Source organism: Epinephelus lanceolatus, chromosome 8, assembly GCF_041903045.1.
Source record: "Epinephelus lanceolatus isolate andai-2023 chromosome 8, ASM4190304v1, whole genome shotgun sequence".
NCBI classification, from domain to species: Eukaryota; Metazoa; Chordata; class Actinopteri; order Perciformes; family Serranidae; genus Epinephelus; species Epinephelus lanceolatus.
In genome coordinates, this window is record NC_135741.1 from 16,172,012 (window position 1) to 16,198,427 (window position 26,416).

Consider the following 26,416-nt stretch of genomic DNA (forward strand, 5'->3'; position numbering starts at 1 on the left):
AGGGTTATTTGGTAGTATTGAGCAGAACACTTCAGTCCATAGGAAAAGGACTGACAGTTATAACAATCCCCTTTAAAGTTAAACTTGCTATAATATCACAAACAGTGGTTTATAAATATGATGATAGTGACTGACAAAATTGTGATGGTAAAATGATTCCATTGAGATTGAGTGATGTAAAACTTTGATATTTCTGCTATGACTTTAAATCATAAGGAATAAACTCCTCCCTCTTGAGTTGCTCTACTGTCAACTAAAAAAAAGCCCTCCCATGCATCGGAATGGTACAACGAGAATGTGCATGGAGGACCCTGGTACGATGTGGAGTAGCCGAAGTTGATGAAGACATTATTGGCTCTAAAACATTCACGTTTAAACTCGTGTGTCGTAAATGAAAGTGTGAACAGTTGTCCGGCAGCCCTGGGGCAGGTCAGACTCACTGACTGATGGAAATAGAGAAGAGGAAAAAGGGGAAATCTCTTCGCTCAAGCAGAAGCGCCATGCACTGGCGGGGCAACATTTAACGCTCCTTTTTTTGCGGGTGAAAAAATGTAGTTTACCGTCGTCATGTGGACCATGTAGTAAGTGTTTGTGCTTGCGTGTAGTATGATATTGAGTCCGATATGTCTAATGTGACGCCGAGTAAAAGCGTGGAATGGCTGCAACTCGAGTTAGAGTCCGGAGGCACTTCTCTGCTCCTGCTGGACTGCCGTTCACATGAGCTTTATGAATCATCCCACATAGAGACCGCCATAAACCTGGCCATACCGGGGCTGATGCTCCGGAGGTTCAAAAAGGGCAACATACCTATCCGGACTATCATCCCCAACCACGAGGATAAGGAGAAGTTCATCAGGCGGTGTAAGACGGACACGGTGGTCCTGTACGATGAGTGCACCGTGGACTGGCAGGACAGCGGAGCTCCAGCTTCGGTTTTGGGTCTGCTTCTTCAAAAACTATGGGAAGACGGCTGTAAAGCGTATTACCTGGAAGGTAAGGAGTTTAAGTGTCGAATTAACACTAAAAAAAGACTAAATTACACACAAGTGTAAGAGTCAGGTAACATAGTGTGACTGCCAGGGAGTTTATAACGATAGAAAACGTCTAACTGACGTCGCTTTATGTTTGAGCCGTTAAATATCAAGCTAGTTTTGCGCATTGATAGCATAACCTTGCATCTTTAAAACTGTAATAGAGGCTAGCAAGTGTTTTAGGAAGATACGTTGCTATATAGAGGAGAAGTTTTCACGGGGAAACGGTTTTAAACTTTCAGATACCGAGTTATAATACATACGAGCTGTAACATTCAACTTTCATCTCGTTAGTTGTGTTAAAACGTTACAGTTGACGTTACTTAAGCGCCAACGTTCATCCTGTGTTGTGGGTTTGCGGTTTGTAAGCTGTTCAAAAGTTTGTGTGTCACTGAGATTCTCAATTAAAATTCCAAAATGGCTGCGCCATGTTTTGCTCTAGCAGGAACAGGCATGCATTTCATGAATGGTTCTTTTTGGGGGGAACTTGAGCTGCTTCTTTACACACAGCTCTGTGTCAATACTCAGCAGCCCTTTTGGTATTTAAAGTATGATTCAAATAAACAGTTTATATCAGATGTAGGTTTCATTTAAAAGTTAATCAACCCTGTTGGTGTGACTTTGTTCATTTGTGTCTTGGCTCTTGTCCAGGTGGATTTGTAAAGTTCCACACAGAGTACCCAGAGCACTGTGAGACCCTCCTAGACAGCTCCTGTCCCAGCTCCTCTCCTCCGCTCTCTGTCCTGGGGTTTGGAAACCTCCGGATCAGCTCAGATTGTTCTGATGGGGAATCCGATCGAGAGCCGAGCAGCGCCACAGAATCTGAGGAGAGCCCCATCCCCAGCAATCAGCCCGCTTTCCCCGTCCAGATCCTACCCTACCTTTACCTGGGCTGCGCCAAAGACTCCACCAACCTAGACGTGTTGGGCCAGTACAACATCAAGTACATCCTGAACGTCACACCCAATCTCCCCAACATGTTTGAGCATGACGGCCACTTCAGGTACAAACAGATCCCCATTTCGGACCACTGGAGTCAGAACCTGTCCCAGTTCTTCCCAGAGGCCATATCATTTATAGGTGAGTAGGTTGATAATGGGCTTTGTTAAATTTAAATCTCACAGACACACTCGCACTTTTAAGAGAATAAATTTGTGCCTGGTGTGTGTGTGTAGGTGTTTGTTTGTTTTGTCACAAGGAGTGTCACTCTATAGTAAGCCTACATGGGCTGGGCACCTTAGTCATATGACACTTAGAAATTAGTAGTAAATAAGTAATTGTTCACTAATGATGTTAAATAACAATGCAGTAATTAATATCTCTGAAAGAATTATTGGTTACAATTGTTTGGTAAACAGGTTTGTGACTGTTCGTGGGACAGGTGGGAGTTGTGGTATTTTCAAAAGCAAATATTGGTTAACACGTAGAGCCACGATAAACGTCCCCTCCCTAACCACTTGTGATACAGCTGTTTTCAGCAGTATCATTGAATTTCTTTGACACAGAGAAACAAAACATCAATCTTGAAACTAAAGTTAACATTTTGGTGTTTTTGGTGGCACCACAACATTATGTTTCAATTTCGCTTTTGATTCGCCGCCTCTTGCCACGACTGCACCTGAAACCACAGCTTGTTGACTTGTTTGTTTGGTGGTTGCAATGCTATGCATCATGAACTAGTTTCCAAAGGGTTAGGTAGAATGAGGAAGGAAATGTTGTTTCCACTCTCTGAGGATGTGCTTGAATGCAGCTTCACAAGTCGAGTATAGTGTTGTTTTGTTGACAGTTGTTTGCTAATGTGTGTAATTAACTGTATACTAGGTACACTGTTTTCTAGATCAAGTGAATTCTTAAAACAAAAACTCTACTTCTCAGTCAACTATTTGGGTTACGTCTGTCAATTAAGAGCCAGAATCACATAAGTTAAACATTGTAGTACAGGAAAATATTATTTAGAACAACAACTTTCTCCTGACTGTAGTTTTCCCCTCCTCTAACAGATGAGGCTCGGTCTAAGCAGTGTGGCATCCTGGTCCACTGCCTGGCCGGCATCAGTCGCTCAGTCACTGTCACCGTGGCCTACCTGATGCAGAGACTCAACCTCTCGCTCAATGACGCTTATGACTTTGTCAAGAGGAAAAAGTCCAACATTTCCCCAAACTTCAACTTCATGGGTCAGCTCCTGGACTTTGAGAGGACGCTGGGGCTGCACAGTCCCTGTGATAACCGTTCCACCAGCGAGGAGCAGCTCTTCTTCACCACACCGACCAATCACAACGTCTTCCAGCTGGACACGCTGGAGTCAACATGAGGATCGATTGGGCAGCCTTTTTTTTTTTTTTTTTTTGTCATTTCCTTTGGTGTCTCTGAGGTCTCTCTCAGCCTGTCAGATGCCTAACTTGCTGACACAAGCAGTAAGTCAGTTACAGTATTTTGTGCACCAAAATGAACACTGATCTGAGAGACCGCATTACAGAGAACATGCTCCATTAGATCCTCTCTCAATGCCTTAATTTCTAACACAAGGATGACTTTTGCTACCCCACCATACATGGCATTAATCAGTGGTCACGTACGACCATAATAGCAGGACATTTCATAACTTTTCTATTAAATCTAGGATTGTCATTCGACTGTTATCTGTTATTCACCAGCTGTAAAGCCGATGTTAATGTATTTCTTTGTATCAGTTGTGATTATTGCCTTGATGGTCTGAAAGGAGTCTTTGGCCAATCAGAATGTTTTCTGGGGACCAATCGGAGATGTCTTGATGGTACTCTAGCTGAGGGAAATAAGCTACTACAGTGATCCGGCCTTGAGTTATTGTCCTGTTTTTCTTCTGATGACTGTTTGCAGCTCATTTGTAGCAAAATGGAGTTAACACAGAAAGCATTATTTACCTTCACTAATGTCTAGTAAACACCTCGATGTTAAATAGTCCTTTAAATGCAAGACTGAGTGGCCGCTTTTTTTGTTAAAATATCAAAGTTAAAACATATTATGCCTCAGACACACCCCTGTACATTCTGTTGCTTATAACTGCATTATTTGCATGGGATTTTGTTCTACCGTGGACCTTGTTTTTTAACCTTTAGGTCACGTTTCCTGTCGTTGTTGAGGCCTTGACCATACCTTAACATGAGATTGAATGTGTCAGTTACCAGGCCGAGGTTTAGTGTATAGAACTGGGTTTTGCGACGATGGAAAGGAACAAATGTGTAAGTAATCAGTGTATAAAGGAATGGATGTTGACCTTTTTTTTTTACTCTAACAGTCTTCAGTCTGCAGCTACTCCTGCTTCTGTGGCACAATAATGTTAAGGGAAACACGATGTGTAATTAGCTGTTCTCTATTGCCAGTCTCGTCTCAGAACAAATGAGTGAGTTTGATGTATGAGAGGGAATGAAAGGAAAATGAGTTTGACAAAAAAAAATGTGTTCTTACCTCACAGAGAGACATTTTCAGGGATTTTTATACAAGGCATCTGTATCTTGTCATGGCCTCTTAAAGTGCATCCAAGGGCTGTTTTGTTTGGTATGTTTGTAAAGATGTACATAAAATGTGGTTGTCATGGGGGACATTTTCTTAAAATCATGAAGGATGCGAAAGTGACCCTATTTTGACCCTTATGTATAGTATATGTAAAGCTAAATGTCCAAGACATTCTGTACAAGTTTATACAACAAATATATTGTATATTTTTACTTGAATACCTTTTGTTTGTCTTGTTTACAGTTCTGTACTGATAGTACTCTTTCATTCAACAAAAACAAAAGTGGTTAGTCAGAGAGTTGCTAGTAGTGACTGTGTGCCGTCTAGCCCCAAGGCTCTAGGTGTGGTCTGATGTCCGTTTTCTGTCCACTGTGATGTCTGACTTCCTGTCTCCCACAGGCTTTCTGACACAAAGACAAGTGACAGGGCCAGATCTGTCAATACCACAGTGCAGACACACCCACTACCAGTCACTCAAACCGCGCTTAAAGGAAGAGGAAGATGACACAGCATGTACTCGACCGCAGATACTTCCGACAGCTCTCCTCTGCAACGCAGGGAGTGACCAAATTTAATACTAGTGTTGTGCAATAGCTAGTTCAAGCTTATTAGACACAGCCTGTGGTCTTTATTATGATTTTCTAACATTTATTAGCAAAAGTGCAATATCCTGTAAAGCTAGAAAAACATGCTTTACAAAAGAGGAAGTGAGAGTGTCTTAATTTATTCGCATCCTGCTGCTATTTAGAGAGGTACATTCACACCATTTATCTGCCATACTTGCACCATTCTCATGATTCAGTTAAAGGAAGTATTAACACCAGAGTTGAATGAATGTATCACTATATTCAATTCATAGGTCTGCAGAAAACAGTGAATCTTAAAGTCCTGCTCCAAACATGCTTTTAAGTTGTACAAACATTCTGCTATGATTAGTATTGTGTTTAACATGGTCCCCCCACGTATAAAGTAAAGAAAAGAGGCACATCTACTCTTCCTCCCTCATTCAGAAGTTCTTGATTTGGCCTGTCACAGCACTACTTGCAGTATGCTGAGCGGTATAAGAGCAGTACGTACAAGGTGGTTAGCATCAGAGGAAACAGATTCAGCCACACATGTTGGGCCTCAGTCAGACTCAGATGAAGAGTGTTGTGTCGGCAGCTGGCAGAAATAACAGAATGGCAAGAGTAGTTAGAATCTTCTATTTGTTTATGTTGCTTGTTAGCTTGTAGGCTAAGTTGCAGTGGCTGAAGACAGAGTAGTTGTGCGCACATCCAATCCTGCTTTAGGTCAGGTGCTGGATAATGGGGGTCCATGCAAAAAGCAACGTTTCGACCCAAACGGTCTTCCTCAGGCAACTTCAAAAGAATTCAATGGAATTCTTTTGAAGTTGCCTGAGGAAGACCGTTTGGATCCAAACGTTGCTTTTTTAGTCATTAAAAACTTACTGGGAGCTCTAATTCAGTGTGCGGATTTTCTTCTTCTTTCTAAGTTGCAGTGGCTGACACAGCCTTAATGGTTGTGAAACATAAGAGTAATGTCTGCCATGATGGGGTTTTTGGGAGATAGTGAAATGAAGCTCCAGGGTTTACATCCAAAACTGCACACTCGACCATATTTGCTGTCAAAACTTATATGCTATTGCAAACTCTCGTGCTTTGTACTGACAAATCTGCCCTGCGCTGGAGGTTTTAGGTTTTTTTGTGGGTGTTTTGTCTAAGTCTGTTACGATATGTGTTTCTAGTATAAGACAGCACCTGGCTTTTGCATTAGTGACGTACTTAATCTAGCGTGCCCGGCGTACATCGGAATCTCAGATTTTAGGGAAGTGCACAGACATCGCCCCCTTCTGTAGAGCAGTGGTCCAGATTTTTTAGTTCAAGGTCCACACAGTTGGATATATTAAGGGTCATACTTAAGTTTGGCCATATCATTGAGCTATTTTGCTGTCTCTGTAAGTCTAGAGCAGGAAAAGGCCCTTCAAAATAAAAGCTCTGTACCAAAAATTCACTGTACTTCAAAATGAAGTGTGTTTTTTTACAAACAACACATCTCCAAGTCACGTGCGGTCCATTCAGAATGGACCCGTGACCCCATTTTGGACTGCGACCCACTGGTTGGGAACCACTGCTGTAGAAAACACCTCTCTATTAACAACATTTGCGGTGATACCAATCAGTATAGTTGGCTTCAGATATTTTAGAGACATAAACATAAGAGAAAAAAAGTGAGTGGAGGGGGACTTAAAGAAGCGATCTAGACTCGTTTTCATAATCCCAGGAAGAATAAGATTCTGGACCACATGTTATTTCCAATAGCAGAAATAAGTTGTGCTTTCTTTGCCTTATCACCCAATGATTAGACTACACAAAGTCTGGACATTTCCAAAGTTGCTGGAAGAAATATGTGTTCCCCTTCTTAGTGTTACCTCAGATTTATGCTTCATTCCAGTTCTGTCAATGCTCGCTTGCTTCAGTATTGTTTCTACCTCATCTGGGAGATTTATTCATATGTTCTCCTCCAGATGACAGAAAAATGACGACGTGAATTCCCTTCCCTGAAGAAATTATTTCATGAACTGCAGCCAAGCTTTGGAAGTCAGGAAAGAAATAGGTGGAGGGAAATGTTCTGCAGTTGATCTGTGCAGCAGTTCACGGTCCAATAACTGTCACTCTGTGGGATTTAATGACTTAAATACTGCACTAAAACACTTTTAGCACCAGCTTCAGGGGCTGAGATGACTGAGAATATTGTAGCAGGCGGCTGAAACTAAAATCTTCAACTTTCACAGCAGCCATACGGCACATGAAGGGACTTGCCTAGCAACACTTTGCAGTTGTGATAATAAAAGCTGTTGAGTGATAGGTTTTCCAGCATGACTGAACCCGGCTAGCCACATACCTGCAGGGCAAACCTATGATTAGGTCTGAAAAGACACCCACGTTTAAGGCAGAGGCAAAGTGTAGCTGCAGTATATGAAAGATAGGAGCACACTGCCTGGGGATGATGGGAGTGAAAACCATTAATCACAGAGAGGTCTTATCTGTAACTGCCACTGTACATCTACAGTATATCAGCAGCACTGTACAAGAGTAATGATTTATACATACATACTTTCAAATACCAGTTTTTATTGTGGCTTCAGTCTTCAAACACTTATCTTCAGATACACAGTAGCTGTTCCTGTGTGGGATTCCCTCGCAGCTTCTTTTTGGCACCAGCCGCGTGTCTCACCTGAGAGTTAAATATAAGTCTTATTGCATTCTGTAATTATAAATCATTTTGCATCCCGTTGCCAACTTCAGAGGCAACGTGTGGGGTCTTAACAGCTCCTGTTTTCCCCGTTACTAGGTTACACAAGAAAATCAGTAGGAAACTCACACATGTAAATTACAGAGAAATTATTGTGAACTGTGGCAGAGAACTTTTTAATTAAACGCTTTGATGAGAAAAAAACAATAATTTCCATATATAGAAAAAAAAGGACGCCTGTGTGTGTGTGTGTGATTCACAAGCTTTTTGCCATCACAATGTTTTGTGTGACAGATAAGTGGAGTATTTTTGTCCTGTTATGATCTCCCATGAAGGGAAGCAGAGGCTAACGCGGTGCTTACTCAGCAGTAGTTGCTGGGGAAGCAGATGTGCATGAGACTGGCAGGATTTTAGCTTGGGGTGGAGGGTGCGGTGGGGCGGAGGGCGCATGTGTGTGTTTGCAAGCATGGTGTATTTGTGTGTGTGTGTGCGTGTGGCTGAGCAGAAGCCAGTCAGAGCTGGTTCACACCTGCTGTGGTTATGAGAACATACTTAGCATACTGCATGACTGACAATAATTTCCCAGCTGCTTCTGTGTCTGATGCACAATAACTGCAATAGTTCATTTATTCAGCTCGCTGAATACAGAGACTTTCAGATGAGAACCGATTCACCTTGTCGTCCCAGTAGAATTAATTAGTGTTTTTGTATTTCCGTATAATAATAGTTTTAATAGTGCTGAGAGGGTCACTATTATCCTATTACGGATGAATGTTTGGCCATCATGCAGTAAAAGCCACTCTCATCTGAATAACTGCCATCTACTGCAGGGATTTTTGCTCCCAGTGCTCTCACTGTTTGTTTACAGCAGATGTTCAGGGCCAAGGAGAATAATCCTAATCTCAGCATTTTGCTGAATGCCGTCTCTGACATCATGTCACTGAGGAGGGGATGACATCATGGTTGCTGCACTTGTTCTCTAAGACATGCTGTCTTTATTTCTGAGAGAGGAGACTTCAGATTTCAGCGTTTAGATGGAGTCATATGTAGAAGCACCCTCAAAAATTTTTCATAGGGGTGGCCAGATGGGGCCACTGAAAGTCTAAGGGTGACACACCAAAACCAAAAGCCTTAATTGTATTTCAAGAATTCACGCATGCTGTTGTAGTATATACAGTAGGCTAGTTGAAGCCTATGTCAATATGGAGAGTTAAGGAATCACATATTGATATACTTTGGTCTCTTATATTACTAATTTTTTTATGTGCCTAGACTAATACTGGCACACTCAACATGTTGAGTCCCAGATCAATCATTTTATAAGGTGTATCTCAATTTTCAATCCGTTTTATTGATAAAGCCCAATATCACAAAACACAGCATCTCTCTGTTCTTGGACCCTCCACAATTTAGTCGACATACTATACTATGACTTTTTTTAATCACATTTTAGTCGACATACTATACTGTGACTTTTTTTTTATCACATTTTAGTCGACATACTATACTATGACTTTTTTGTCACATTTTAGTCGACATACTATAGAATGACTTTTTGGTCACATTTTAGTTGACATAATATACTATGACTTTTTTATCACATTTTAGTCGACATACTATACTATGACTTTTTTGTCACATTTTAGTCGACATACTATACTGTGACTTTTTTTAATCACATTTTAGCTGACATACTATACTATGATGTTTTTATCACATTTTAGTCAACACACTATACTATGACTTTTTTTTTATCACATTTTAGTCGACATACTATGCTATGACTTTTTTTTTATCACATTTTAGTCAACACACTATACTATGACTTTTTGTCACATTTTAGTCGACACAATATACTATGACTTTTTTGTCACATTTTATTCGACATACTATTCTATGACTTTTTTTATCACATTTTAGTCAACACACTATACTATGACTTTTTATCACATTTTAGTCGACATACTATGCTATGACTTTTTTGTCACATTTTAGTCGACACAATATACTATGACTTTTTTGTCACATTTTAGTCGACATACTATTTATTCTATGACTTTTTTATCACATTTTAGTCAACACACTATACTATGACTTTTTTGTCACATTTTAGTCGACATACTATGCTATGACTTTTTTGTCACATTTTAGTCGACACAATATACTATGACTTTTTTTTATCACATTTTAGTTGACATACTATTCTATGACTTTTTTTTAATCACATTTTAGTCGACATACTATACCAGGGGTGGCCAACCAGTCAGAGACCAAGAGCCACAAAAATTACCGTGGTAGTACAAAGAGCCACATCATACACCCTGTGCTTACAAACGCACTCCCTCTCTCACACAAACCCGAAATGACATAAAATCAAAATCCATACATTTCCAATTTTCAAAGCCAGATTTATTTATCTCACACACAAATGAATAACCATGAATAGAGATACACACAAACACAGTCTCTCCCTCTCATACTGTCTTTCTCCGTCCCCCCTCTGCACCCACAGTCTCTCCCTCTCCCACTCTCTCCACACACATCCACACAGTCTCTCCCACTCTCATACTCTCTCCAGATTAGTGTTGTCACGGTACCAAAATTGGGACCCACGGTACGATACCAGTGAAAGTACCATGGTTCTGAGTAGTATCAGGATACCACAACAAAAATGAGGCAGATGTGCCTTTTGTCATTTATAAAAAGATAAATCACTTTTCTATAATACATCAATGATATTTCAATGGAATAAATTACTTATTGACTTATTCATACTTCAAAAACAGCATCAATAAGTGATTAATATAGGGGGGGATCAAAATAAAATAAATAAATGAAATAAAAATCAACCAGCCACCCTCCTCCCCTGACAAGTAAAGAACAGTCCCTAAAGTGCGGTGAGGTTTGTGGGCCTTTACCTGACACAAAGAGAAATGTGAACGGCTCGTTTCTCCTCTGACACGCCACATACCTGTGTGCCACCACAGCTCGGCTGTTCAGGTATTTCTGAGCAGTCATGACGCCAATTTATTCACCTGGAGCCGGGCTTCTCGGGCGCCGGTAAGCCATTATCTTGCACCGCGGAGCCCTATGGCCATTATTGGCCAGCGCATGGACACTCACCCTCCTTTGATTGGACTTTGAACTTATCCCACAGTAGTGGCACCATGTCATGTACCGTGGTGTTTAAGTAGCAGCCTACTGCGGTCTACCGTTGGTACCAGTATACCGTGCAACACTACTCCACACACATCCACACACAGTCTCTCCCTCTCTCATTCTTCTCCACACACGCACATACACACACAAAGACACGCATTTCTGCCCTGACATTTTTTGTTGTGCGATATCGCCACCTCGCTGCAGTCCTGCATTCCTCCCGAACTCCACACCCTCTCACCTGCCTGTGCGCACTCCACTCTCTCTCTCACTCGCTCCACGTAAGCCTGTTACATTTCTTAAAGGGCCATATGCACTCATAACAATAAATTGATTTTTTTATGACGGAAGAGCCGCACGCTGATGGTTTTAATTAATGGATCGAAGAGCCGCACACTGATAGGCAAAGAGCCGCATGCGGCTCGCGAGCTGGGGGTTGGCCACCCCTGTACTATACGATGACTTTTTTTTTTATCACATTTTAGTCGACATACTATACTATGACTTTTTTTTATCACATTTTAGTCAACATACTATACTATGACTTTTTTAATCACATTTTAGTCGACATTCTATATGATGACTTTTTTTTAGCGCATTTTAGTCGACATACTATACTGTGACTTTTTTAAATCACATTTTAGTCGACATACTAAACTGTGAGTTATTTTTTTTATCACATTTTAGTTGACATACTATACTGTGACTTTTTTTATCACATTTTAGTTGATATACGATACTATGACTTTTTTTTATCACATTTTAGTTGACATACTATACTATGATGTTTTCATCACATTTTAGTCAACATACTAAACTATGACTGTTTTTTATCACATTTTAGTCGACATACTATAGTATGATACTTTTATCGCATCTGAGACGACGTACGATACTATGACTTTTTTTAAATCACATTTTAGTCAACATACTATACTATGACTGTTTTTTTATCACATTTTAGTTGACATACTATGTTATGACTTTTTAAATCACATTTTAGTCGACATTCTATACGATGACTTTTTTAATCACATTTTAGTCAACATAGTATACTATGACTTTTTTATCACACTTTAGTCGACATACTATTCTATGACTTTTTTTAAATCACATTTTAGTCGACATACTATACTATGACTCTTTTATCACATTTTAGTCGATATACTATATTATGACGTTTTATCACATTTTAGTCAACATACTATATAGTATGACTTTTTTTTATCACACTTTAGTCGACATGCTATATTATGACATTTTTATCACATATTAGTCCACGTACTATACTATGACATTTTTATCGCATTTTAGTCAACATACTATACTATGACTCTTTTATAACATTTTAGTCGATATCCTATACTAAGACTTTTTTTAATCACATTTTAGTCCACATACTATACTATGACATTTTTATCACATTTTAGTCCACATACTATTCTATGACTTTTTTTTTATCACATTTTAGTTGACATACTATACTATGACTCTTTTATAACATTTAAGTCGATATCCTATACGATGACTTTTTTTTATCACATTTTAGTCGACATACTATACTATGACATTTTTATCACATTTAGTCGACATACTATTCTATGACTTTTTTTAAATCACATTTTAGTCGACATACTATACTATGACTCTTTTATAACATTTAAGTCGATATCCTATACTATGACTTTTTTTTATCACATTTTAGTCAACACACTATACTATGACGTTTTATCACATTTTAGTCAATATACTATGACTTTTTTTTTATCACATTTTAGTCAACATACTTTACTATGACTTTTTTATCACATTTTAGTCAACACACTATACTATGACTTTTTTTTATCACATTTTAGTCAACACACTATACTATATGTCCGAATATATGGAACTGCGAGCAGACCTCCACGGGCTGATGATGCGAAGGTAGCCTGGGAGGAGGTCACCACAATTGTAAATCAATGTTGCGTTTCTCTTGTGCGCGTGCGCTCTCTCGTTCTCTCTCGCAGTCTTACTCGGTTTCTTTTCGTTTGACTTTTCTAAGATGACCGATGCTGAATATATACTTGTGGTTGGCTGAGAGGGATGTGAACTCATTAGTTTGCAGGCTGTGTTAATCAAATCAGGTTGGGTTTCCATTACGCGTGCCAAACGAAACCAATCCCCTTTGATCTGACATCAGATGTGACGGGACAGTCGATATAGAGATATATTTATGTGCTGATTGCAGATAGTTGCATTGAATAGTGGTTCTGTGGCTATTTATTGCATTGTTAATGTGCCTGATATTCTGGAAACCTGCCTGTGAGGTTTTGGTGACGTGTGCGCACTGTCCACCAGTCAGCCAAACTTCGGCTTACACCGGCTGCGCTCCCCCTGCGCTGACAGTAGACCTGGTTTCAGCTGGCGAGCTTTTAGTGCACCTTCGGCGAAGCCTTTTGGCACGAAACTGTCACTGCGCCAAGCTGGATCTGTCTACACCTCCCCCTGCTGCGCCGCCACACCCATCTCAGCGCACATCGGTCTGCCAAACTACCAAACTGAGCGAGCCTCGGGTTGCGCTGCTCGAAACTAGCTCTGCGCGGGGTTCGCCACCCTGCGCCACCTGCGCTGCGCCAGGAAACCAGAGCCCACTGTGTGCAGCTCTACCATGAACTGAGATTTTACCCCTTTTCAGTTGTCAAATTTTTGACAACATTGTGGTGGTGGCACAGAATTCACAGGGATTGGCTGAATTTGTGTTAACTGTTGTGGTTGCAACATCCATGAATGACTGAAATACACAGCATTAATTTGAAGTAGTACATTGATATCAGGAACAAAACATTCACTGGGAACAAGCCTACTCAAGTTTAGGGAAGACTTGTGGGTACCTATCAAACCCATTTTCATTCAGATATCATGAGGTGAGAGTTCAAGGAATGCCTTTGACAGTGGCTATGCTCGTTGTTCCCTTGCTAAAAGCTAGCCTAAAATTGTTTTATTTAGCCCCCTTCCTGTCAAGCTATGCCAACATGGTTGGTACCAATGGATGGTTTAGATTATCTAGTTTCACAAGATACCACCTTCATGCTAGCTTATGCAAATGCATGCACCACCGCCTTTTAAAGACAGAAATGCCTTCAATTATTTTTTGCCAGCGGGGGCTCCAGCAAATGTGTCTGGGTGGCCATGCCCTCCCTTTGGAGCACCACTGGCCATATTACAGGAATACAGTCTATGCTTGTTACCAGCAATGACGATGTACATTTTAAATTTTAAATTCTTCTGAGTCGGTGAGTTAATGGTAGCATTGAAACATGGAAATTCCCTTTAGCCTTGGCTGTCATGAAGCTATGTGGGCTACAACTGTGTTGGAATGGCATGTTTCATAATGCCAGTAATTTCATCTCCTGTTCGCAGGGGATTGCCATTTGATTCTCTGAACTTCTGAATCACATCAAAGCCATTTGCAATGCTTCCTACTTCCCCATATTTGTAATGGAATCAGCATAGATCCAAAGTTAGACAGGCTCTCACAGACGCAGAGAGGAAGGACACATTTAGAAGCTGAGTAAGGCTCAACTGTGTGGTTTGTCGCATTACTGTAAACTTCACAACGAATTACAGCAAAATACTTCAAATCGTATGCTTTAATGATCTTATTTGCAATGCTGTCACCAGAGATGATTCAGATGTCTGCTGTTATGACATTCATCAAGTCACACTAGGCTTTCCAGCTATCTTACAGAAAGTATCTTATCTCTCCAGGAACTCACTACTGATATATTATCTTTCCACAGCTCCATCACAACCCTCCTAACTGTGAGACATAAATCTTCTCTGAGAGACATGTATGTCCTCCGATGAGGAAGAAAAGTGTGAGTTTTGGCAAGCAGGATACTGGGTCATGTGTAAAGCACAGCCACATGGAATACTAGTGACAGAGCGAGGCAGCCATCTGTTAATACCAGAAGTCTCTCATTTCGTGGCCAACTTCACCATACGGTGATGTACAGTAGCCCGTGCTCACCAAGCACAAGAACAAGGTGATGTTTGTTTGCAGTTTAATCTGTGGCAAAGTGAATGAAAGGGGACATTCCTCGTGTCTCACTAGACCCAACACGAAGTAAAGGTCATCTGTCTGTCATGTGTTCTCGCTTGGGAACTACAGAGGAGGCCGTGCTGGGAGCTGTCTCGCTGTCTGGTATGCCATTCACACAAGGCCATATGTTGCTTACAGTACAGTAATTGCGGAGCAGGCCAAAGAGCACGTCTGTGCTTCTGCAACATCAGTGACCAAAATCATGATGTCATAGCGCAGAGGAGAGGAATCTCCAAGAGTCTGTCACTTAAAACAAACAAATTAACAGTCAACAAGTCTGCTGGAGAGAAAAAACTCTGAAGATATCTCCTGTTTCTCCAGCTAGACATACAGTTTTATACTGTAGTGAAGTGCAGCAAAGTACATTTAATGAAGTACTGCACTTGAAGTTCTGCACTCCTTTTAACATTATTGAAGATAAAACCAGAATATGATTTGAGGGGGTACGCTATCCCCCTTGTTGGCAAAATGACCAAAACGAGTGCCCGTTGTTAACCTAAAATCCCTCTTCATCTCCTGGGACCAGACCCAGACACTGTCCCCAGACCTATAATCAATAAATTATTCAGAATAATTCAGATTTGACTGAGCATTTCTTCTTTATTAACCAGCACAGCATCCTTAGCACTGGTTGAGTGGACCAGGACTAAATCAAACATATCCAAAGTCCGACCCAGGGGCCAATTGTGGCCCATGGACCAGCTTTAAACAGCCCGCAGCATGTCTTTCAAAATATACTATATGTGGCCCGCTACATGATATTGATTGACCAAACAAGTTTACTTTGCATTTTTTCCATTCACTTCATGATGGCAGCGCTACCATACAGTTAACTGATGTGCACAAAAATGCTGCAAACAAACAAACAAACAAACAAACAAATGTATGGTTATATAGAGACATATGGAGCTCCACAGAGACAGACATTTCTGGCTAGGCAGCAGACATGGCCACAGCAAAGAAGCGAAAAGTCGACAGCGATTAAGGAGTGGTGGAAAAACTTTTTCACTGGAAGACGAAAAAGTCTGGACACCCCTGTATTTAAATGTCACATGATGCCACTCAGCCAATCAAATCTGTGCATTCTGATGAGCAATGCGACTCAAGTCAGCGGGATACACAAACGAGAGAGACATGACGAAATGACAGAAAGAAATAGGTGAGGAAAAGTAATTTCACATGGTGTAAAAAAACACGTCCTCCTTCAATGGGGATCTTTATTTTCTAAAGATGAAGCAGATGCATGGCCTCGGCCCACCGACCTTTATCAGGTAAAGCAACAACTGTCACTACTACTACAAAATGAGGAACAGGAAGATGATAGGCTGACAAAGAGGGTGTGTCGCTGTGCTACTGGTTGATTGTGAATCAGCTTAAAATAGCTGATGACTCAACTGACCTACCCAGAAAATGACAGCTAGAGATAATGAATGAACATGCATGCAAGGAGTGAACGGCAGGGTGAGAAAGGAAACTTACAGCCTGAGCATGAAAAGCGTTGGCTTCCTGACCGAACTTTCGCTTTTGCATCTCAGGAGATAGTAGAGACCAAAAACGGAGCTGAACATGAATCCTGTTGAATGCTAATATTGTTCTATACCTGGTTGGTAGGCAACTTTGTTGCGTTCGCCATATCAACTGAAAAAGTATTTTATCAGTTTGTAAGATGTTCAAAAGTACTTTCATGAGCTACGACATCAAAATGCTGCTTACATGTTTGTTTGGTTATGATCTGACTCAAAGGGCTGCAACAAAATGGAGACACACCATCGCAAAGTTGAACAAAAGATTTAATCAAATTAAACCAAATTAGGCTGATCATGTGTTTTCATGAGGGGAAAATGTGTGCAAAGTAAAGAACTAAAGCTACATTAGCAAACCAAAGAAGGGCAGAGGGACGCAGAAGCAAAGTGGAAGGTCAGCCAGAGACCGAGCGACCAGCTGCACACAGACTTAAATAACCTGGAACACCATCAGGTGTTCCCAGTTGTCCTGACGATCACATGTCTGCAAAGAAAGAGTACACAGAAAGGTAAATCAGACGACACAGAGATGACTCCCCGGGGGTCATTAGCTTTCTTTATTAGGATCCTCATTAGCACCGGCATAAACACTGGCTACTGGGTCGACACACATACAGTCATAGACAATAGCTAAATACACACAACAAACAAAACAGGTCATCTCATTGACAATCAAATATATTGTCTGAGTGACTGATTATATTTTTATCCCTACTGTCCTTTCACACATATTATTCCAAGACCTTTCTCATTCTCGACAAAGGGAGAATTCTACTTTTACCCAAGTTTTCATCGTTTACACACACACATTTCAGTTATGGTTCCTGAAATGTTTGATGATATGTGTTTATCTTAAGCTTATTAATGTACCCGGGTTTTTACAAATCTGGGGAAATCTGCTTTCCCCTACTGTGCACCTTGGATATGGAACAATTTTCACAAAGATCTAAAATTCTATTATTATTATAAACACTTATCCATTGATGAATTTAAGGGCATCATAGAGAACGTGGTGACAGAGACATGTGCTTGTTTTCCTTGAGAGGCCACTGTGTTTGAATTGTTGTTGTTTTATTGTGGATTTTTGTTTCATATGTTGTATTTGTTGCATTTTAAATGTGTTCTGATTGGCTGCTTTCGATCTCAATGGGACGTCCTGGTTAAATAAAGGTTAAATAAATAAATAAATAAAATCCGTTCATAAGAATTCTCTAATAATATCAGATAATTTAACACAGTTTTGGTTAAGGAGCACTTTTAACATTAATGCAGAATTTTTACTTGTAGTGGAGTATTTTAAAGCTGTTGTATTGCTTTACTAACAATATGATCTAAATACTTGTTCCACCATTACACATGCAAGTTTCCTTTTTGAAAGTGGTAAAAATAGATAAACCCTCCAGTGGTGCATTAAAACAAAACAATCGCCGTTATTCATCTGATTCAATGAATAGTTATTGCGGAATTTGAGAATTCTGTGTCTTGTAGTCTTGCTATTCTATGGGCCATTATGTGCGGGCAGTCCAGAAACAGTACTTCAGTGTTCTCAGCAGCAGAAGTGGGATGGAGCATCATGATACAATATTCTGTCTGTTCAAGTTTGATTTGCAGTCCTTCCACTCTCTCTTTGTCTAAAGCGTTCCACTTCCTCATTGTGTATTTATGGCAACAAAAACAACCTACCGACTGCTCTCCAAAAAAACAGGCAATCATCTGACTTTCTGTATCTATTCAGAATCAGATTATTTATGATAATGCCATGGTTGCTTTTTGTTTTTTAAGAGGGGGGAGGTTGCTCCGAGAAGGCAGCAGAAAATCATCCTTTCACCCTTCAGAGCTAGAACACCAAACATAAGAAATCAGTATACATGACCTAAAAAAGAATAACAGCCAACAATGAATCTAGAGATTTTGGGAGCGTATACTCATGTGTTTTATGTCGTTGTGAATGGTGGCGATTGGAGATTAAACTGTGATATTCAACACTGGACAACCTCCAAGACCATGTGATGTGGAGAAGCAAGAAAAACAGGAATCCTCTAAACCCAAAAGCCTGCTGGCTTCAAACAAGGTCTGCATGCGTGGGCCGCAGAAAGATTGTATGAGTAGTTAACGCCTTCCAAAGTCTGAACCATGTCCGGGGTATTCCTCGCTCTTCCGGGGATTTTTTACATCTATAAATCATACTGAGCTGGGGAAAAGGTTATGAAAACATCACATTGTTGGCATAGCTTGGTAACACGGTTTTAGGACAATTTCACAGTGGATCATGACTCTTGTGTGATCTAATGGGAGATTTATACATCAGTAAAACAGTGGAGCAGTGTGCATGTGTGTGTGCACTATATACAGCTCCACATCCGCCTGACTCACTCTTAGCCAATGGAAGAACCAGTTTTCCTCAGCACACACACACACACTGGTAGAATAAAACTGAATGAAGCCAGTTACATAATATCGATAGCTTACTATTACCTATGCAAATCCCCTCTATCTCAGCCACTCTCAGAGGTCAGTGTTACAGGGGCGTGAGTCTTACACACAATCAGGAAATGGGTCTTATGGTGGCTTATGTGTCCCTGAAATCCACATTACCAAAGGTGGTTCAAAACCGCAGTGTGTGTTAATAACAGCAGGCATGAGTCATCAGGTCTGTCTTACGTAACTGCGTCACTTCTCCACCCAACTTGCTGCTAGTGCGCCACACCCCAGATTCATTCACACACTGCTCTGCTGCTGCCCAGCCTCCCATTGATGGCAGGGAGAGCACTACTCATCCTGTTCCACACTGCTGCAGACAGCAGCTTATAAAGAACTCAGGCAGCAGAGCAGTCTAATCTGTGCGATAAAAAAACCAGCATGTCAAATTGTATCATGACATCTTTTCACCTCATATTATCACTCGGGCTTAATGCTGTGTTTTTTGGTTGGTGCAGCTGGACTGGTGATAACTAGTGTGTTGTATTGTCCGACTGCTGAGATTGGTCTGGCAGAGCAGCTGTGCTTCGCTGCTGATTGGGGTTTAAAATCCCATCAGTAACACAGACCATGAGGACTGGATGGAGCTAACAGGACCCTCAGGGACACAGAGAGAGATGGAGGGAGGTGGGGAGGCCTTTGGACGCTGTCATCAGTCAGGCCACTGACGTCACTCGCTCTCACAAAACACAGTCCATTCCATTTCACAAAAACAAAACTAAAGAAAAGATCAGTCCCACAATTTCAAAACAGTGGATGCTTTTAAAGAATGATATATACTAGTTTTGTAAATAGTCTGGATTTTTTGTTTCAAATGTACAGTGGTGTATATATGGTCATTTTATTTTAACCACTTAGAATATCATTTATACTCAAAAGCATCAACTCTTTTTCAGCTTGACTGGTGAGTGGCTAAAATCTGTCTTTGGAGAGAGTGGAGCTGTGCTACTAAATCTCCTCATCTTCTGGTTCCTGTAACTGAGCCAAATAAACAGATAAGACTGTGTTTTCCTGCTGACATCAAGTGGCCACAGTGCTTACTGCACGACTCCTCTGCTGCTACAACGGCAGCCTGTTCACCCAGGAAGGATGTTTTATACAACTGTAAAAAATAAGGATGTGATGTTTAGGTTTTTATATTGTTTTGTTGAGGAACTCCACTGTATGTGGCACCTAAATCACATGGAAAAAATATTTACTTTTTTATAATTTAGTTAAATGTATTAAATGTATTTCATTTTATTATCAATTTTATATATGTATTTGTTTATATTTTATTTTTTTACTTTCATTATTTATTTCATTTTATATAACTTATTTATTTATTTTATTATTTTCATTATTTAGTTTATTTGATATGAATTTATTTATTTATTAAATATATTTCATTTTATTATAAATTTATTACTTTCATTATTTATTTTATATAACTTATTTATTTACTTGTTTATTTATTTATTGTTTTAATTATTTGTTTTATTTATATAACTTATTTATTTATTTTATTGTTTTCATTATTTAGTTTATTTGATACAATTTATTTATTGAATGTATTTAATTTTATTGTTCATTATGTAGTTTATTTTATATTACTTATTTATTTACTTGTTTATTTATTGTTTTAATTGTTTTATTTTATATAACGTATTTATTTTATTATTTTCATTATTTAGTTTATTTGATACAACTTATTTATTAAATGTATTTGGTTTTATTGTTTATTTTATATTTGTATTTATTTATATTTTTTATTTAATTATTTTCATGATTTATTTTATTTAACTTATTTATTTACTTGTTTATTTATTATTTTAATTATTTGTTTTATTTTATATAACTTGTTTATTCATTTTATTATTTTCATTATTAGTTTATTTGATACAATTTATTTATTCAATATATTTAGTTTTATTGTTTATTTTATATTTGTATTTATTTATATTTTTTATCTAATTATTTTCATTATTTATTTTTTCATTATTTGTTTAATTTCATATAACTTCTTTATTTATTCAATAATTTATTTATCTATTCATTCCTCTCAGATTGAAATACTAAAATGGTTGTTATTGTTTAAGTATTAAATGACCCTTTCTGCTCTAAACGTCCTGATACTTTCGTGTGCGAACACTCATGTCAAAATGAAAGCTGCTTTAACAATAGCACTGTTATCTCTTTGTAGTTAAATAGCATTCTTAATAAGGACAAAGGCATCTGATTGTCAACTGGTGTCGGTCAATCCAGATCCCCTAACATGGGCACTAACATGATTAGACATAAATAGCTCCTGTCTCAATAGACCATGTAACTAGACACTTACACAGCAACCATGTGAATAGTTCACATGCCGCAGACAAGAGCCACTACAGAATACAAATCGCACAGATAAATCAAAATTTACGGTAGACAGCACCGTTTCACACAGAAGTATCTTGTTTTGAGGTCGCATCAGTGATATTTTGGGCTTCCTTTGCTTGTTTATTTGCTGTGTGAACAGCAGGGCAGGGCACAGAGGCACGCATGTGACCAGCCTGTAAAACACAAAGACCAGCAAGGCAAATCAGGAATGAGACAGTAAAATAAATGTTGTTTGCTCCTTGGTAACAATAGCTGAAAAGCACTGACCTGAGGCCAAAGACCAAACTCTTCTGAAGAGTCTCAACTCTGTTCTTAAAGTGAATATTATGAGACACTGAAATAAGTAAAGAAAATGGACAGAAAGACTGCTCTGACAAATGCATCTTGTTTATTACATGAGTGCACATTCCAAACAGACTTCTCATGTAGAAATGTGCTGGTGTTTCAGCGGCATGAGAGGAGGATAAAAAGTCCTGAGGGTATCTTAAACATACAGAAATGTACACTGCATGCACACCAGAACATGTACAGTATACAAACTGGATCCAGTACATGGCTCTGACAGTGTGATAAGTCTACCAGAGCCTGGTGTAAAACTATGTTGACTCATGAATATGTTCTGCTTTGTGCACACATACATTTTCTGCCCAGCTAAACAATATCAGCCTCTCAGTAAGAAGATCTGTAAACTGGCTGTGTCACTTCAGAGATAAGATTTAGTCGGAAATAAACACAAACTTGATATTTCGCACAGCCAAACTTGTCCGCTGTGTGGCCTGTGTAGAAAATATAAGTAATTTAGATACATTTACACAAATTCTGTATACATGGGCACCAAAAAGTAGTTACAAACTGTATTTACAACGATGCAAGAGATGGTAGAAAAATACAGAAACATTCAGCTACAGAATCTTGCAAAGTCGTTCCATTGTTTCTATCATCCGAATCAGCTTCCGGTTTTTTCGCAGATGACCGTGGAGCCACAGAGAAATACAAAAATAACACTCTGGATCTTCTCTTGTTCGGGATTACTCCACTCCTTTCATGAACTCCAAGAACTCTGTGGAGTTAAGGAAGACATAGTCAGCTTCTGAGCCCACGACAAGACGCCTTTATCAAGCAAATGTCTTGGTTGGTGTGGATTTTGGTGGAGTGACAGATCAGAGAATTTGCTCTACATATTCATTTCACTCTCACTTTCACACATTTCAAACCTCTCACCATCATAGTCAATTTTGCCATCGTTGTTTTTGTCCCCGTCTTTCATCAGCTCCTCGATGTCGTCCTCGGTAATCACCTCTCCTGTAGATTCCAGCATCATTTTCAGCTCATCCAGGTCAATGTAACCATCTGCGTTCCTGCACAATCAAAGGAGTGAAACACATCAATGCACATAATAAAAACGTAAGTTGAGCTTCACAGATGGCAGCGGAGGAGGTGGTGTGTTTGTGTGTGACATGTGACTGATCATATCTTGCATTTAAGTGTTTGGGGAACCATCATTGTGAGAGCGAGAGCGAGAGGAGGGGGAAAAAAAAGAAGTTTGTTCTTTGATGCTCAGACGAGGTGTCTGGCTTACATGGAGTGGGTGTTTGAAATATTCTGTGCTGTCAAAAAGGATTATGGAGCAAACTACATGCTGTACTCTACAGAGCTACTTGGCATTTTGTCAGTACACATAATTGCACACGGGGAGCATACTTTGCTGGAAGAGCAATTTTATTACTAGTCTGGTGATTTTCAGATGATAGCACCGTTTCGTCGTAGATATTTTGTCAAGTCTGCCATTAAGTTACATGATCTGTTCTGTTAGAAGAAAGTGCCTGTGAACCTAATTCTTCTAATTCAAGGAAACCAACTAGAAAGGGGGTTTGAACATGAAACTCACTTGTCAAACATGCGAAACAGCTCTGCCAGTTCTTCCTCTGATTTCCCTTTGCTGTCGTCCTTCATGCATCTCACCATCATGACCAGGAACTCGTCAAAGTCCACCGTCCCACTCCCTGCAGACATAATATACTTCATCACATCCGTTCAGTCCACACTGGATAGACTTTTATATTATCTAACCACCAGAACTCTAATGTTCTGCGTAAAGGTCCAATGTATAAGTATAATGTATCAAACCACAGCATTGGAACCTGCAATGACCCATACATTGATTCAAAAGTCTTTTAATATGGTCTAAGTTACAAATACTTTTGACTTATTTATACAGAGTTGTAATTTTCTTTCTAATCCCAAAGATATCTGTAATTCATATGGGCAAAAAATACAGATTGGGCCTTTAGACGTCTCATTATGTGGCCTTTGTCATGCTATTTGACAACATGACATATACATTGAAGCTTTATCAAGCAAATGCAAGACGCTACTTTTTATGTTTCATCATGATATCACATAGAAAATTCAAGATGACTTGCGCATCATCTCATACGCACTTCCTTTTAATTCACCCTGACACATCTCGCTGAACGTAAGACCCCTTGACTATCATCTGACATTAAGTTCAGAGGCTTTGAACTGCACCACACGACTGGGCAATGATGGATCTGCCAGCTGCTGTGCAAGAGGAAGAGGTCGACGACAATGAACCGATCACTTGGTGTCTTGTACTGTAGCGCAGCAGCGCTTTGATTTACCGTCTTCATCCACCTCGTCAATCATCTCCTGCAGCTCCTCTGGTGTGGGGTTCTGGCCCAGCATCCTCATCACCTTCCCCAGCTCCTTGGTGCTGATGCAGCCATCCTCTGCATCTTGTACGAAGATGTCAAAGGCGGCCTTGAACTCTGTAGCGCCACAGGAGCAAACAGGGAAACAACGAGTGAATAGTGCATCACACTTTAAACATTACGCATAATGTGCAGATGATGACATGATTAATGTTCCAGCGTGTCGGATTTAGGGGCAGAAACTGTATGTAACATAACTATGTTTTCATTGGATTATAATCACCTGACAATAAGAATTGTGTTTTCACTACTTTCAAATGAGCCATTTTTATCTACACACGGAGTGGGTTCTCTTCCATGAAGTCCACCATGTTGTTTCTACAGTAGCCCAGAATGGACAAATGAAACACTGGCTCTAGATAGGGACATTCGCGTTTTTGTTCTCCTACATGCTTGGCACAGGGGAGAAGTTTCAGTTCTGCAACCTCACCACTAGATGCCACTAAATCCTACACACTGGACCTTTAATTCATATTTGATGAAAACGTTTTTGATGACTTTTTGATGCGTACATTGTGAGATGTGTACAGTGTGAAAGAGTTTGTAATTTACACACCATTTTTCTGTTCGTCTGTCAGCTGCTCAACCTGCAATAAGTAGAAAGTTGAAATGCTTTGGTTACCTGATTGTATGCACCAATTTGGGTAATTAGTATATTCTGTACTGTCTGATTAAATTTCTTTGTTACTCTTAAATCATTATCCATTTCATACCAATACTCAGATAAGCCATATGAAGTGTTTCACTTATAGAAATGGGTTAATATATCCTTCAGATACCAGCCTCTGAGCTAGAATATCCCATCTAATTTGATAACATTTCAGTCAACAGATACTTCCAGACACTGGGTCATCCTTGACGAAACACAGAACCTATATGTCGTACGCGAGAGCCAGTAAGAGGAGGAGTTAAAAATAAACAGACAGGATCAGGAACCACAGATGAAGGACACAATACACAGTGCTTTAAATTAGCATAGCTGTGGATCTGGCCCAACAATGGAACAGTAATCCTGGAAAAGCTACCACGAATGAGAGAGGGAGACAGCTGCTTATGTAAGAGTTATTGTCTGTTGTCCACTATAAATTAAACACACACACATGCATTCATACACACACACACTTACACTCATCTGGTGATGATATATGAAAAAATCCACCTAAACAAACACATGTAATGCACATTCCTGCGTGTGTGTTTTTACTGTCTCAGCTGCACTGCTCACTTGGGGTGTGAGTGGACAGGACAGCCGGCTGACCATCCAGGCCGGAGGGGGACAGACAGCCACAGGCACACAGCTTTCAGGCTCACAGATAATGCTGGAATTCAGCCGTGGGGGGTTTATCTAAACCTGAAGCCCTCCTCTGGCACCAGAGAACCACGGACGCAAAAGCGTCAACTGGCCAAAATTAGCCATGTGAAGTGGGACAGTTCCATTTGAAGTCATGAATGAAGCAGCACAATGCGGACCAGGGAGCTGTCCTGTCAGTGACCTCCTGAGTGGCTCCTATCAGCTCTGATTGGGCTGAAGTAGGAGAGCATCTAGAGACGTATATGGTGTCAAGGCTCTTTTGACATCAGCTGGTGATGGTGGCGATGTGCTGCGTAAGCCGCATCAACAGGGATTTGTCAACCATCCAAGTAATGTCAGATGTCAGATGAACAAACTGATGTGGGACTTTTTCACACAACAAATACACAAGAGCCAGAACGTTCCATATGACGGCCACTTAAACAAGACAGTTTAAAAGTATATTCTAAATCTCTGATCGTATGTCACAAACTAATAATAAATGTTAGGGATTATGGTTTGTGATCCAAAACAATATCACCCTCATACCAGATTTAGTTCACACAGAATTTTTGGTGAGCATCCAACAAACTAAAATCCCTCCATCAGAGGAAGCCAACTGCACACTTTCTGCTGTATGAGTTGTGAGAGGACGTACCGCTGCCTTGTAGATGTCGTTCATGTTGGAGGCTCGTCTGCTGCCTGTCCTGACGGCGTCCTGGCACAGAGGAAGGAGGTACTGTCCAGCTCAGGGCAGGACACTGGCCTCATCCTGGGAGGGTTTTATAGCCACAGCCTGGCGCTGTCTGGTCCCTCCCCGGGCGGACCAGCCTCCCCTCTGTTTGTGCCTCGGCGTGTGTCCACGAAATGTGTGTTTGTGTATGTGTCATTTGGCCAATCTGTCACAATCACCGGGCTCAGATAAAAATGCAGCAGCTCTTAGGGGGCATACTTTGGAATGGAATGAAGTGAGGGGGGCATGGTGAAGCCTAATCTCCAGGGAGGGGGCTATAGAG

The 26,416-nt window shown here is 40.1% G+C and overlaps 2 protein-coding genes across 2 annotated transcripts; one reads left to right on the top strand and one right to left on the bottom strand.

Moving 5' to 3' along the window:
* The first annotated feature begins 266 nt into the window (after nt 1-266).
* Nucleotides 267-4,741, top strand: LOC117257702 (dual specificity protein phosphatase 7-like). Its single transcript, XM_033627977.2, has 3 exons — nt 267-993; nt 1,683-2,111; nt 3,032-4,741. Exons 1-3 carry the CDS (start codon nt 624-626, stop codon nt 3,340-3,342), a joined length of 1,110 nt encoding a protein of 369 aa, XP_033483868.1. The 5' UTR covers nt 267-623; the 3' UTR covers nt 3,343-4,741.
* Nucleotides 4,742-21,748: 17,007 nt separating this feature from the next.
* tnnc1a (troponin C type 1a (slow)) lies at nt 21,749-26,194 on the bottom strand. Its single transcript, XM_033628133.2, has 6 exons — nt 26,059-26,194; nt 24,666-24,696; nt 24,020-24,166; nt 23,266-23,380; nt 22,599-22,735; nt 21,749-22,437 (listed from the first exon to the last, which is right to left on the bottom strand). Exons 1-6 carry the CDS (start codon nt 26,080-26,082, stop codon nt 22,406-22,408), a joined length of 486 nt encoding a protein of 161 aa, XP_033484024.1. The 5' UTR covers nt 26,083-26,194; the 3' UTR covers nt 21,749-22,405.
* Between the last annotated feature and the right edge of the window lie 222 nt (nt 26,195-26,416).

What these genes read in the sequence shown, in the direction of transcription:
- tnnc1a (XM_033628133.2), bottom strand. Translation starts at nt 26,082, where the DNA reads ATGAACGACATCTACAAGGCAGCG. An exon ending in GACAGACGAACAGAAAAATG is followed by an intron (nt 24,167 to 24,665) that starts GTGTGTAAATTA and finishes GTGGCGCTACAG; the next exon opens with AGTTCAAGGCCGCCTTTGAC. An exon ending in TGGCAAAATTGACTATGATG is followed by an intron (nt 22,438 to 22,598) that starts GTGAGAGGTTTG and finishes TTAACTCCACAG; the next exon opens with AGTTCTTGGAGTTCATGAAA.
- LOC117257702 (XM_033627977.2), top strand. Translation starts at nt 624, where the DNA reads ATGTCTAATGTGACGCCGAGTAAAAGCGTGGAATGGCTGCAACTCGAG. An exon ending in TAAAGCGTATTACCTGGAAG is followed by an intron (nt 994 to 1,682) that starts GTAAGGAGTTTA and finishes GCTCTTGTCCAG; the next exon opens with GTGGATTTGTAAAGTTCCAC. An exon ending in AGAGGCCATATCATTTATAG is followed by an intron (nt 2,112 to 3,031) that starts GTGAGTAGGTTG and finishes CTCCTCTAACAG; the next exon opens with ATGAGGCTCGGTCTAAGCAG.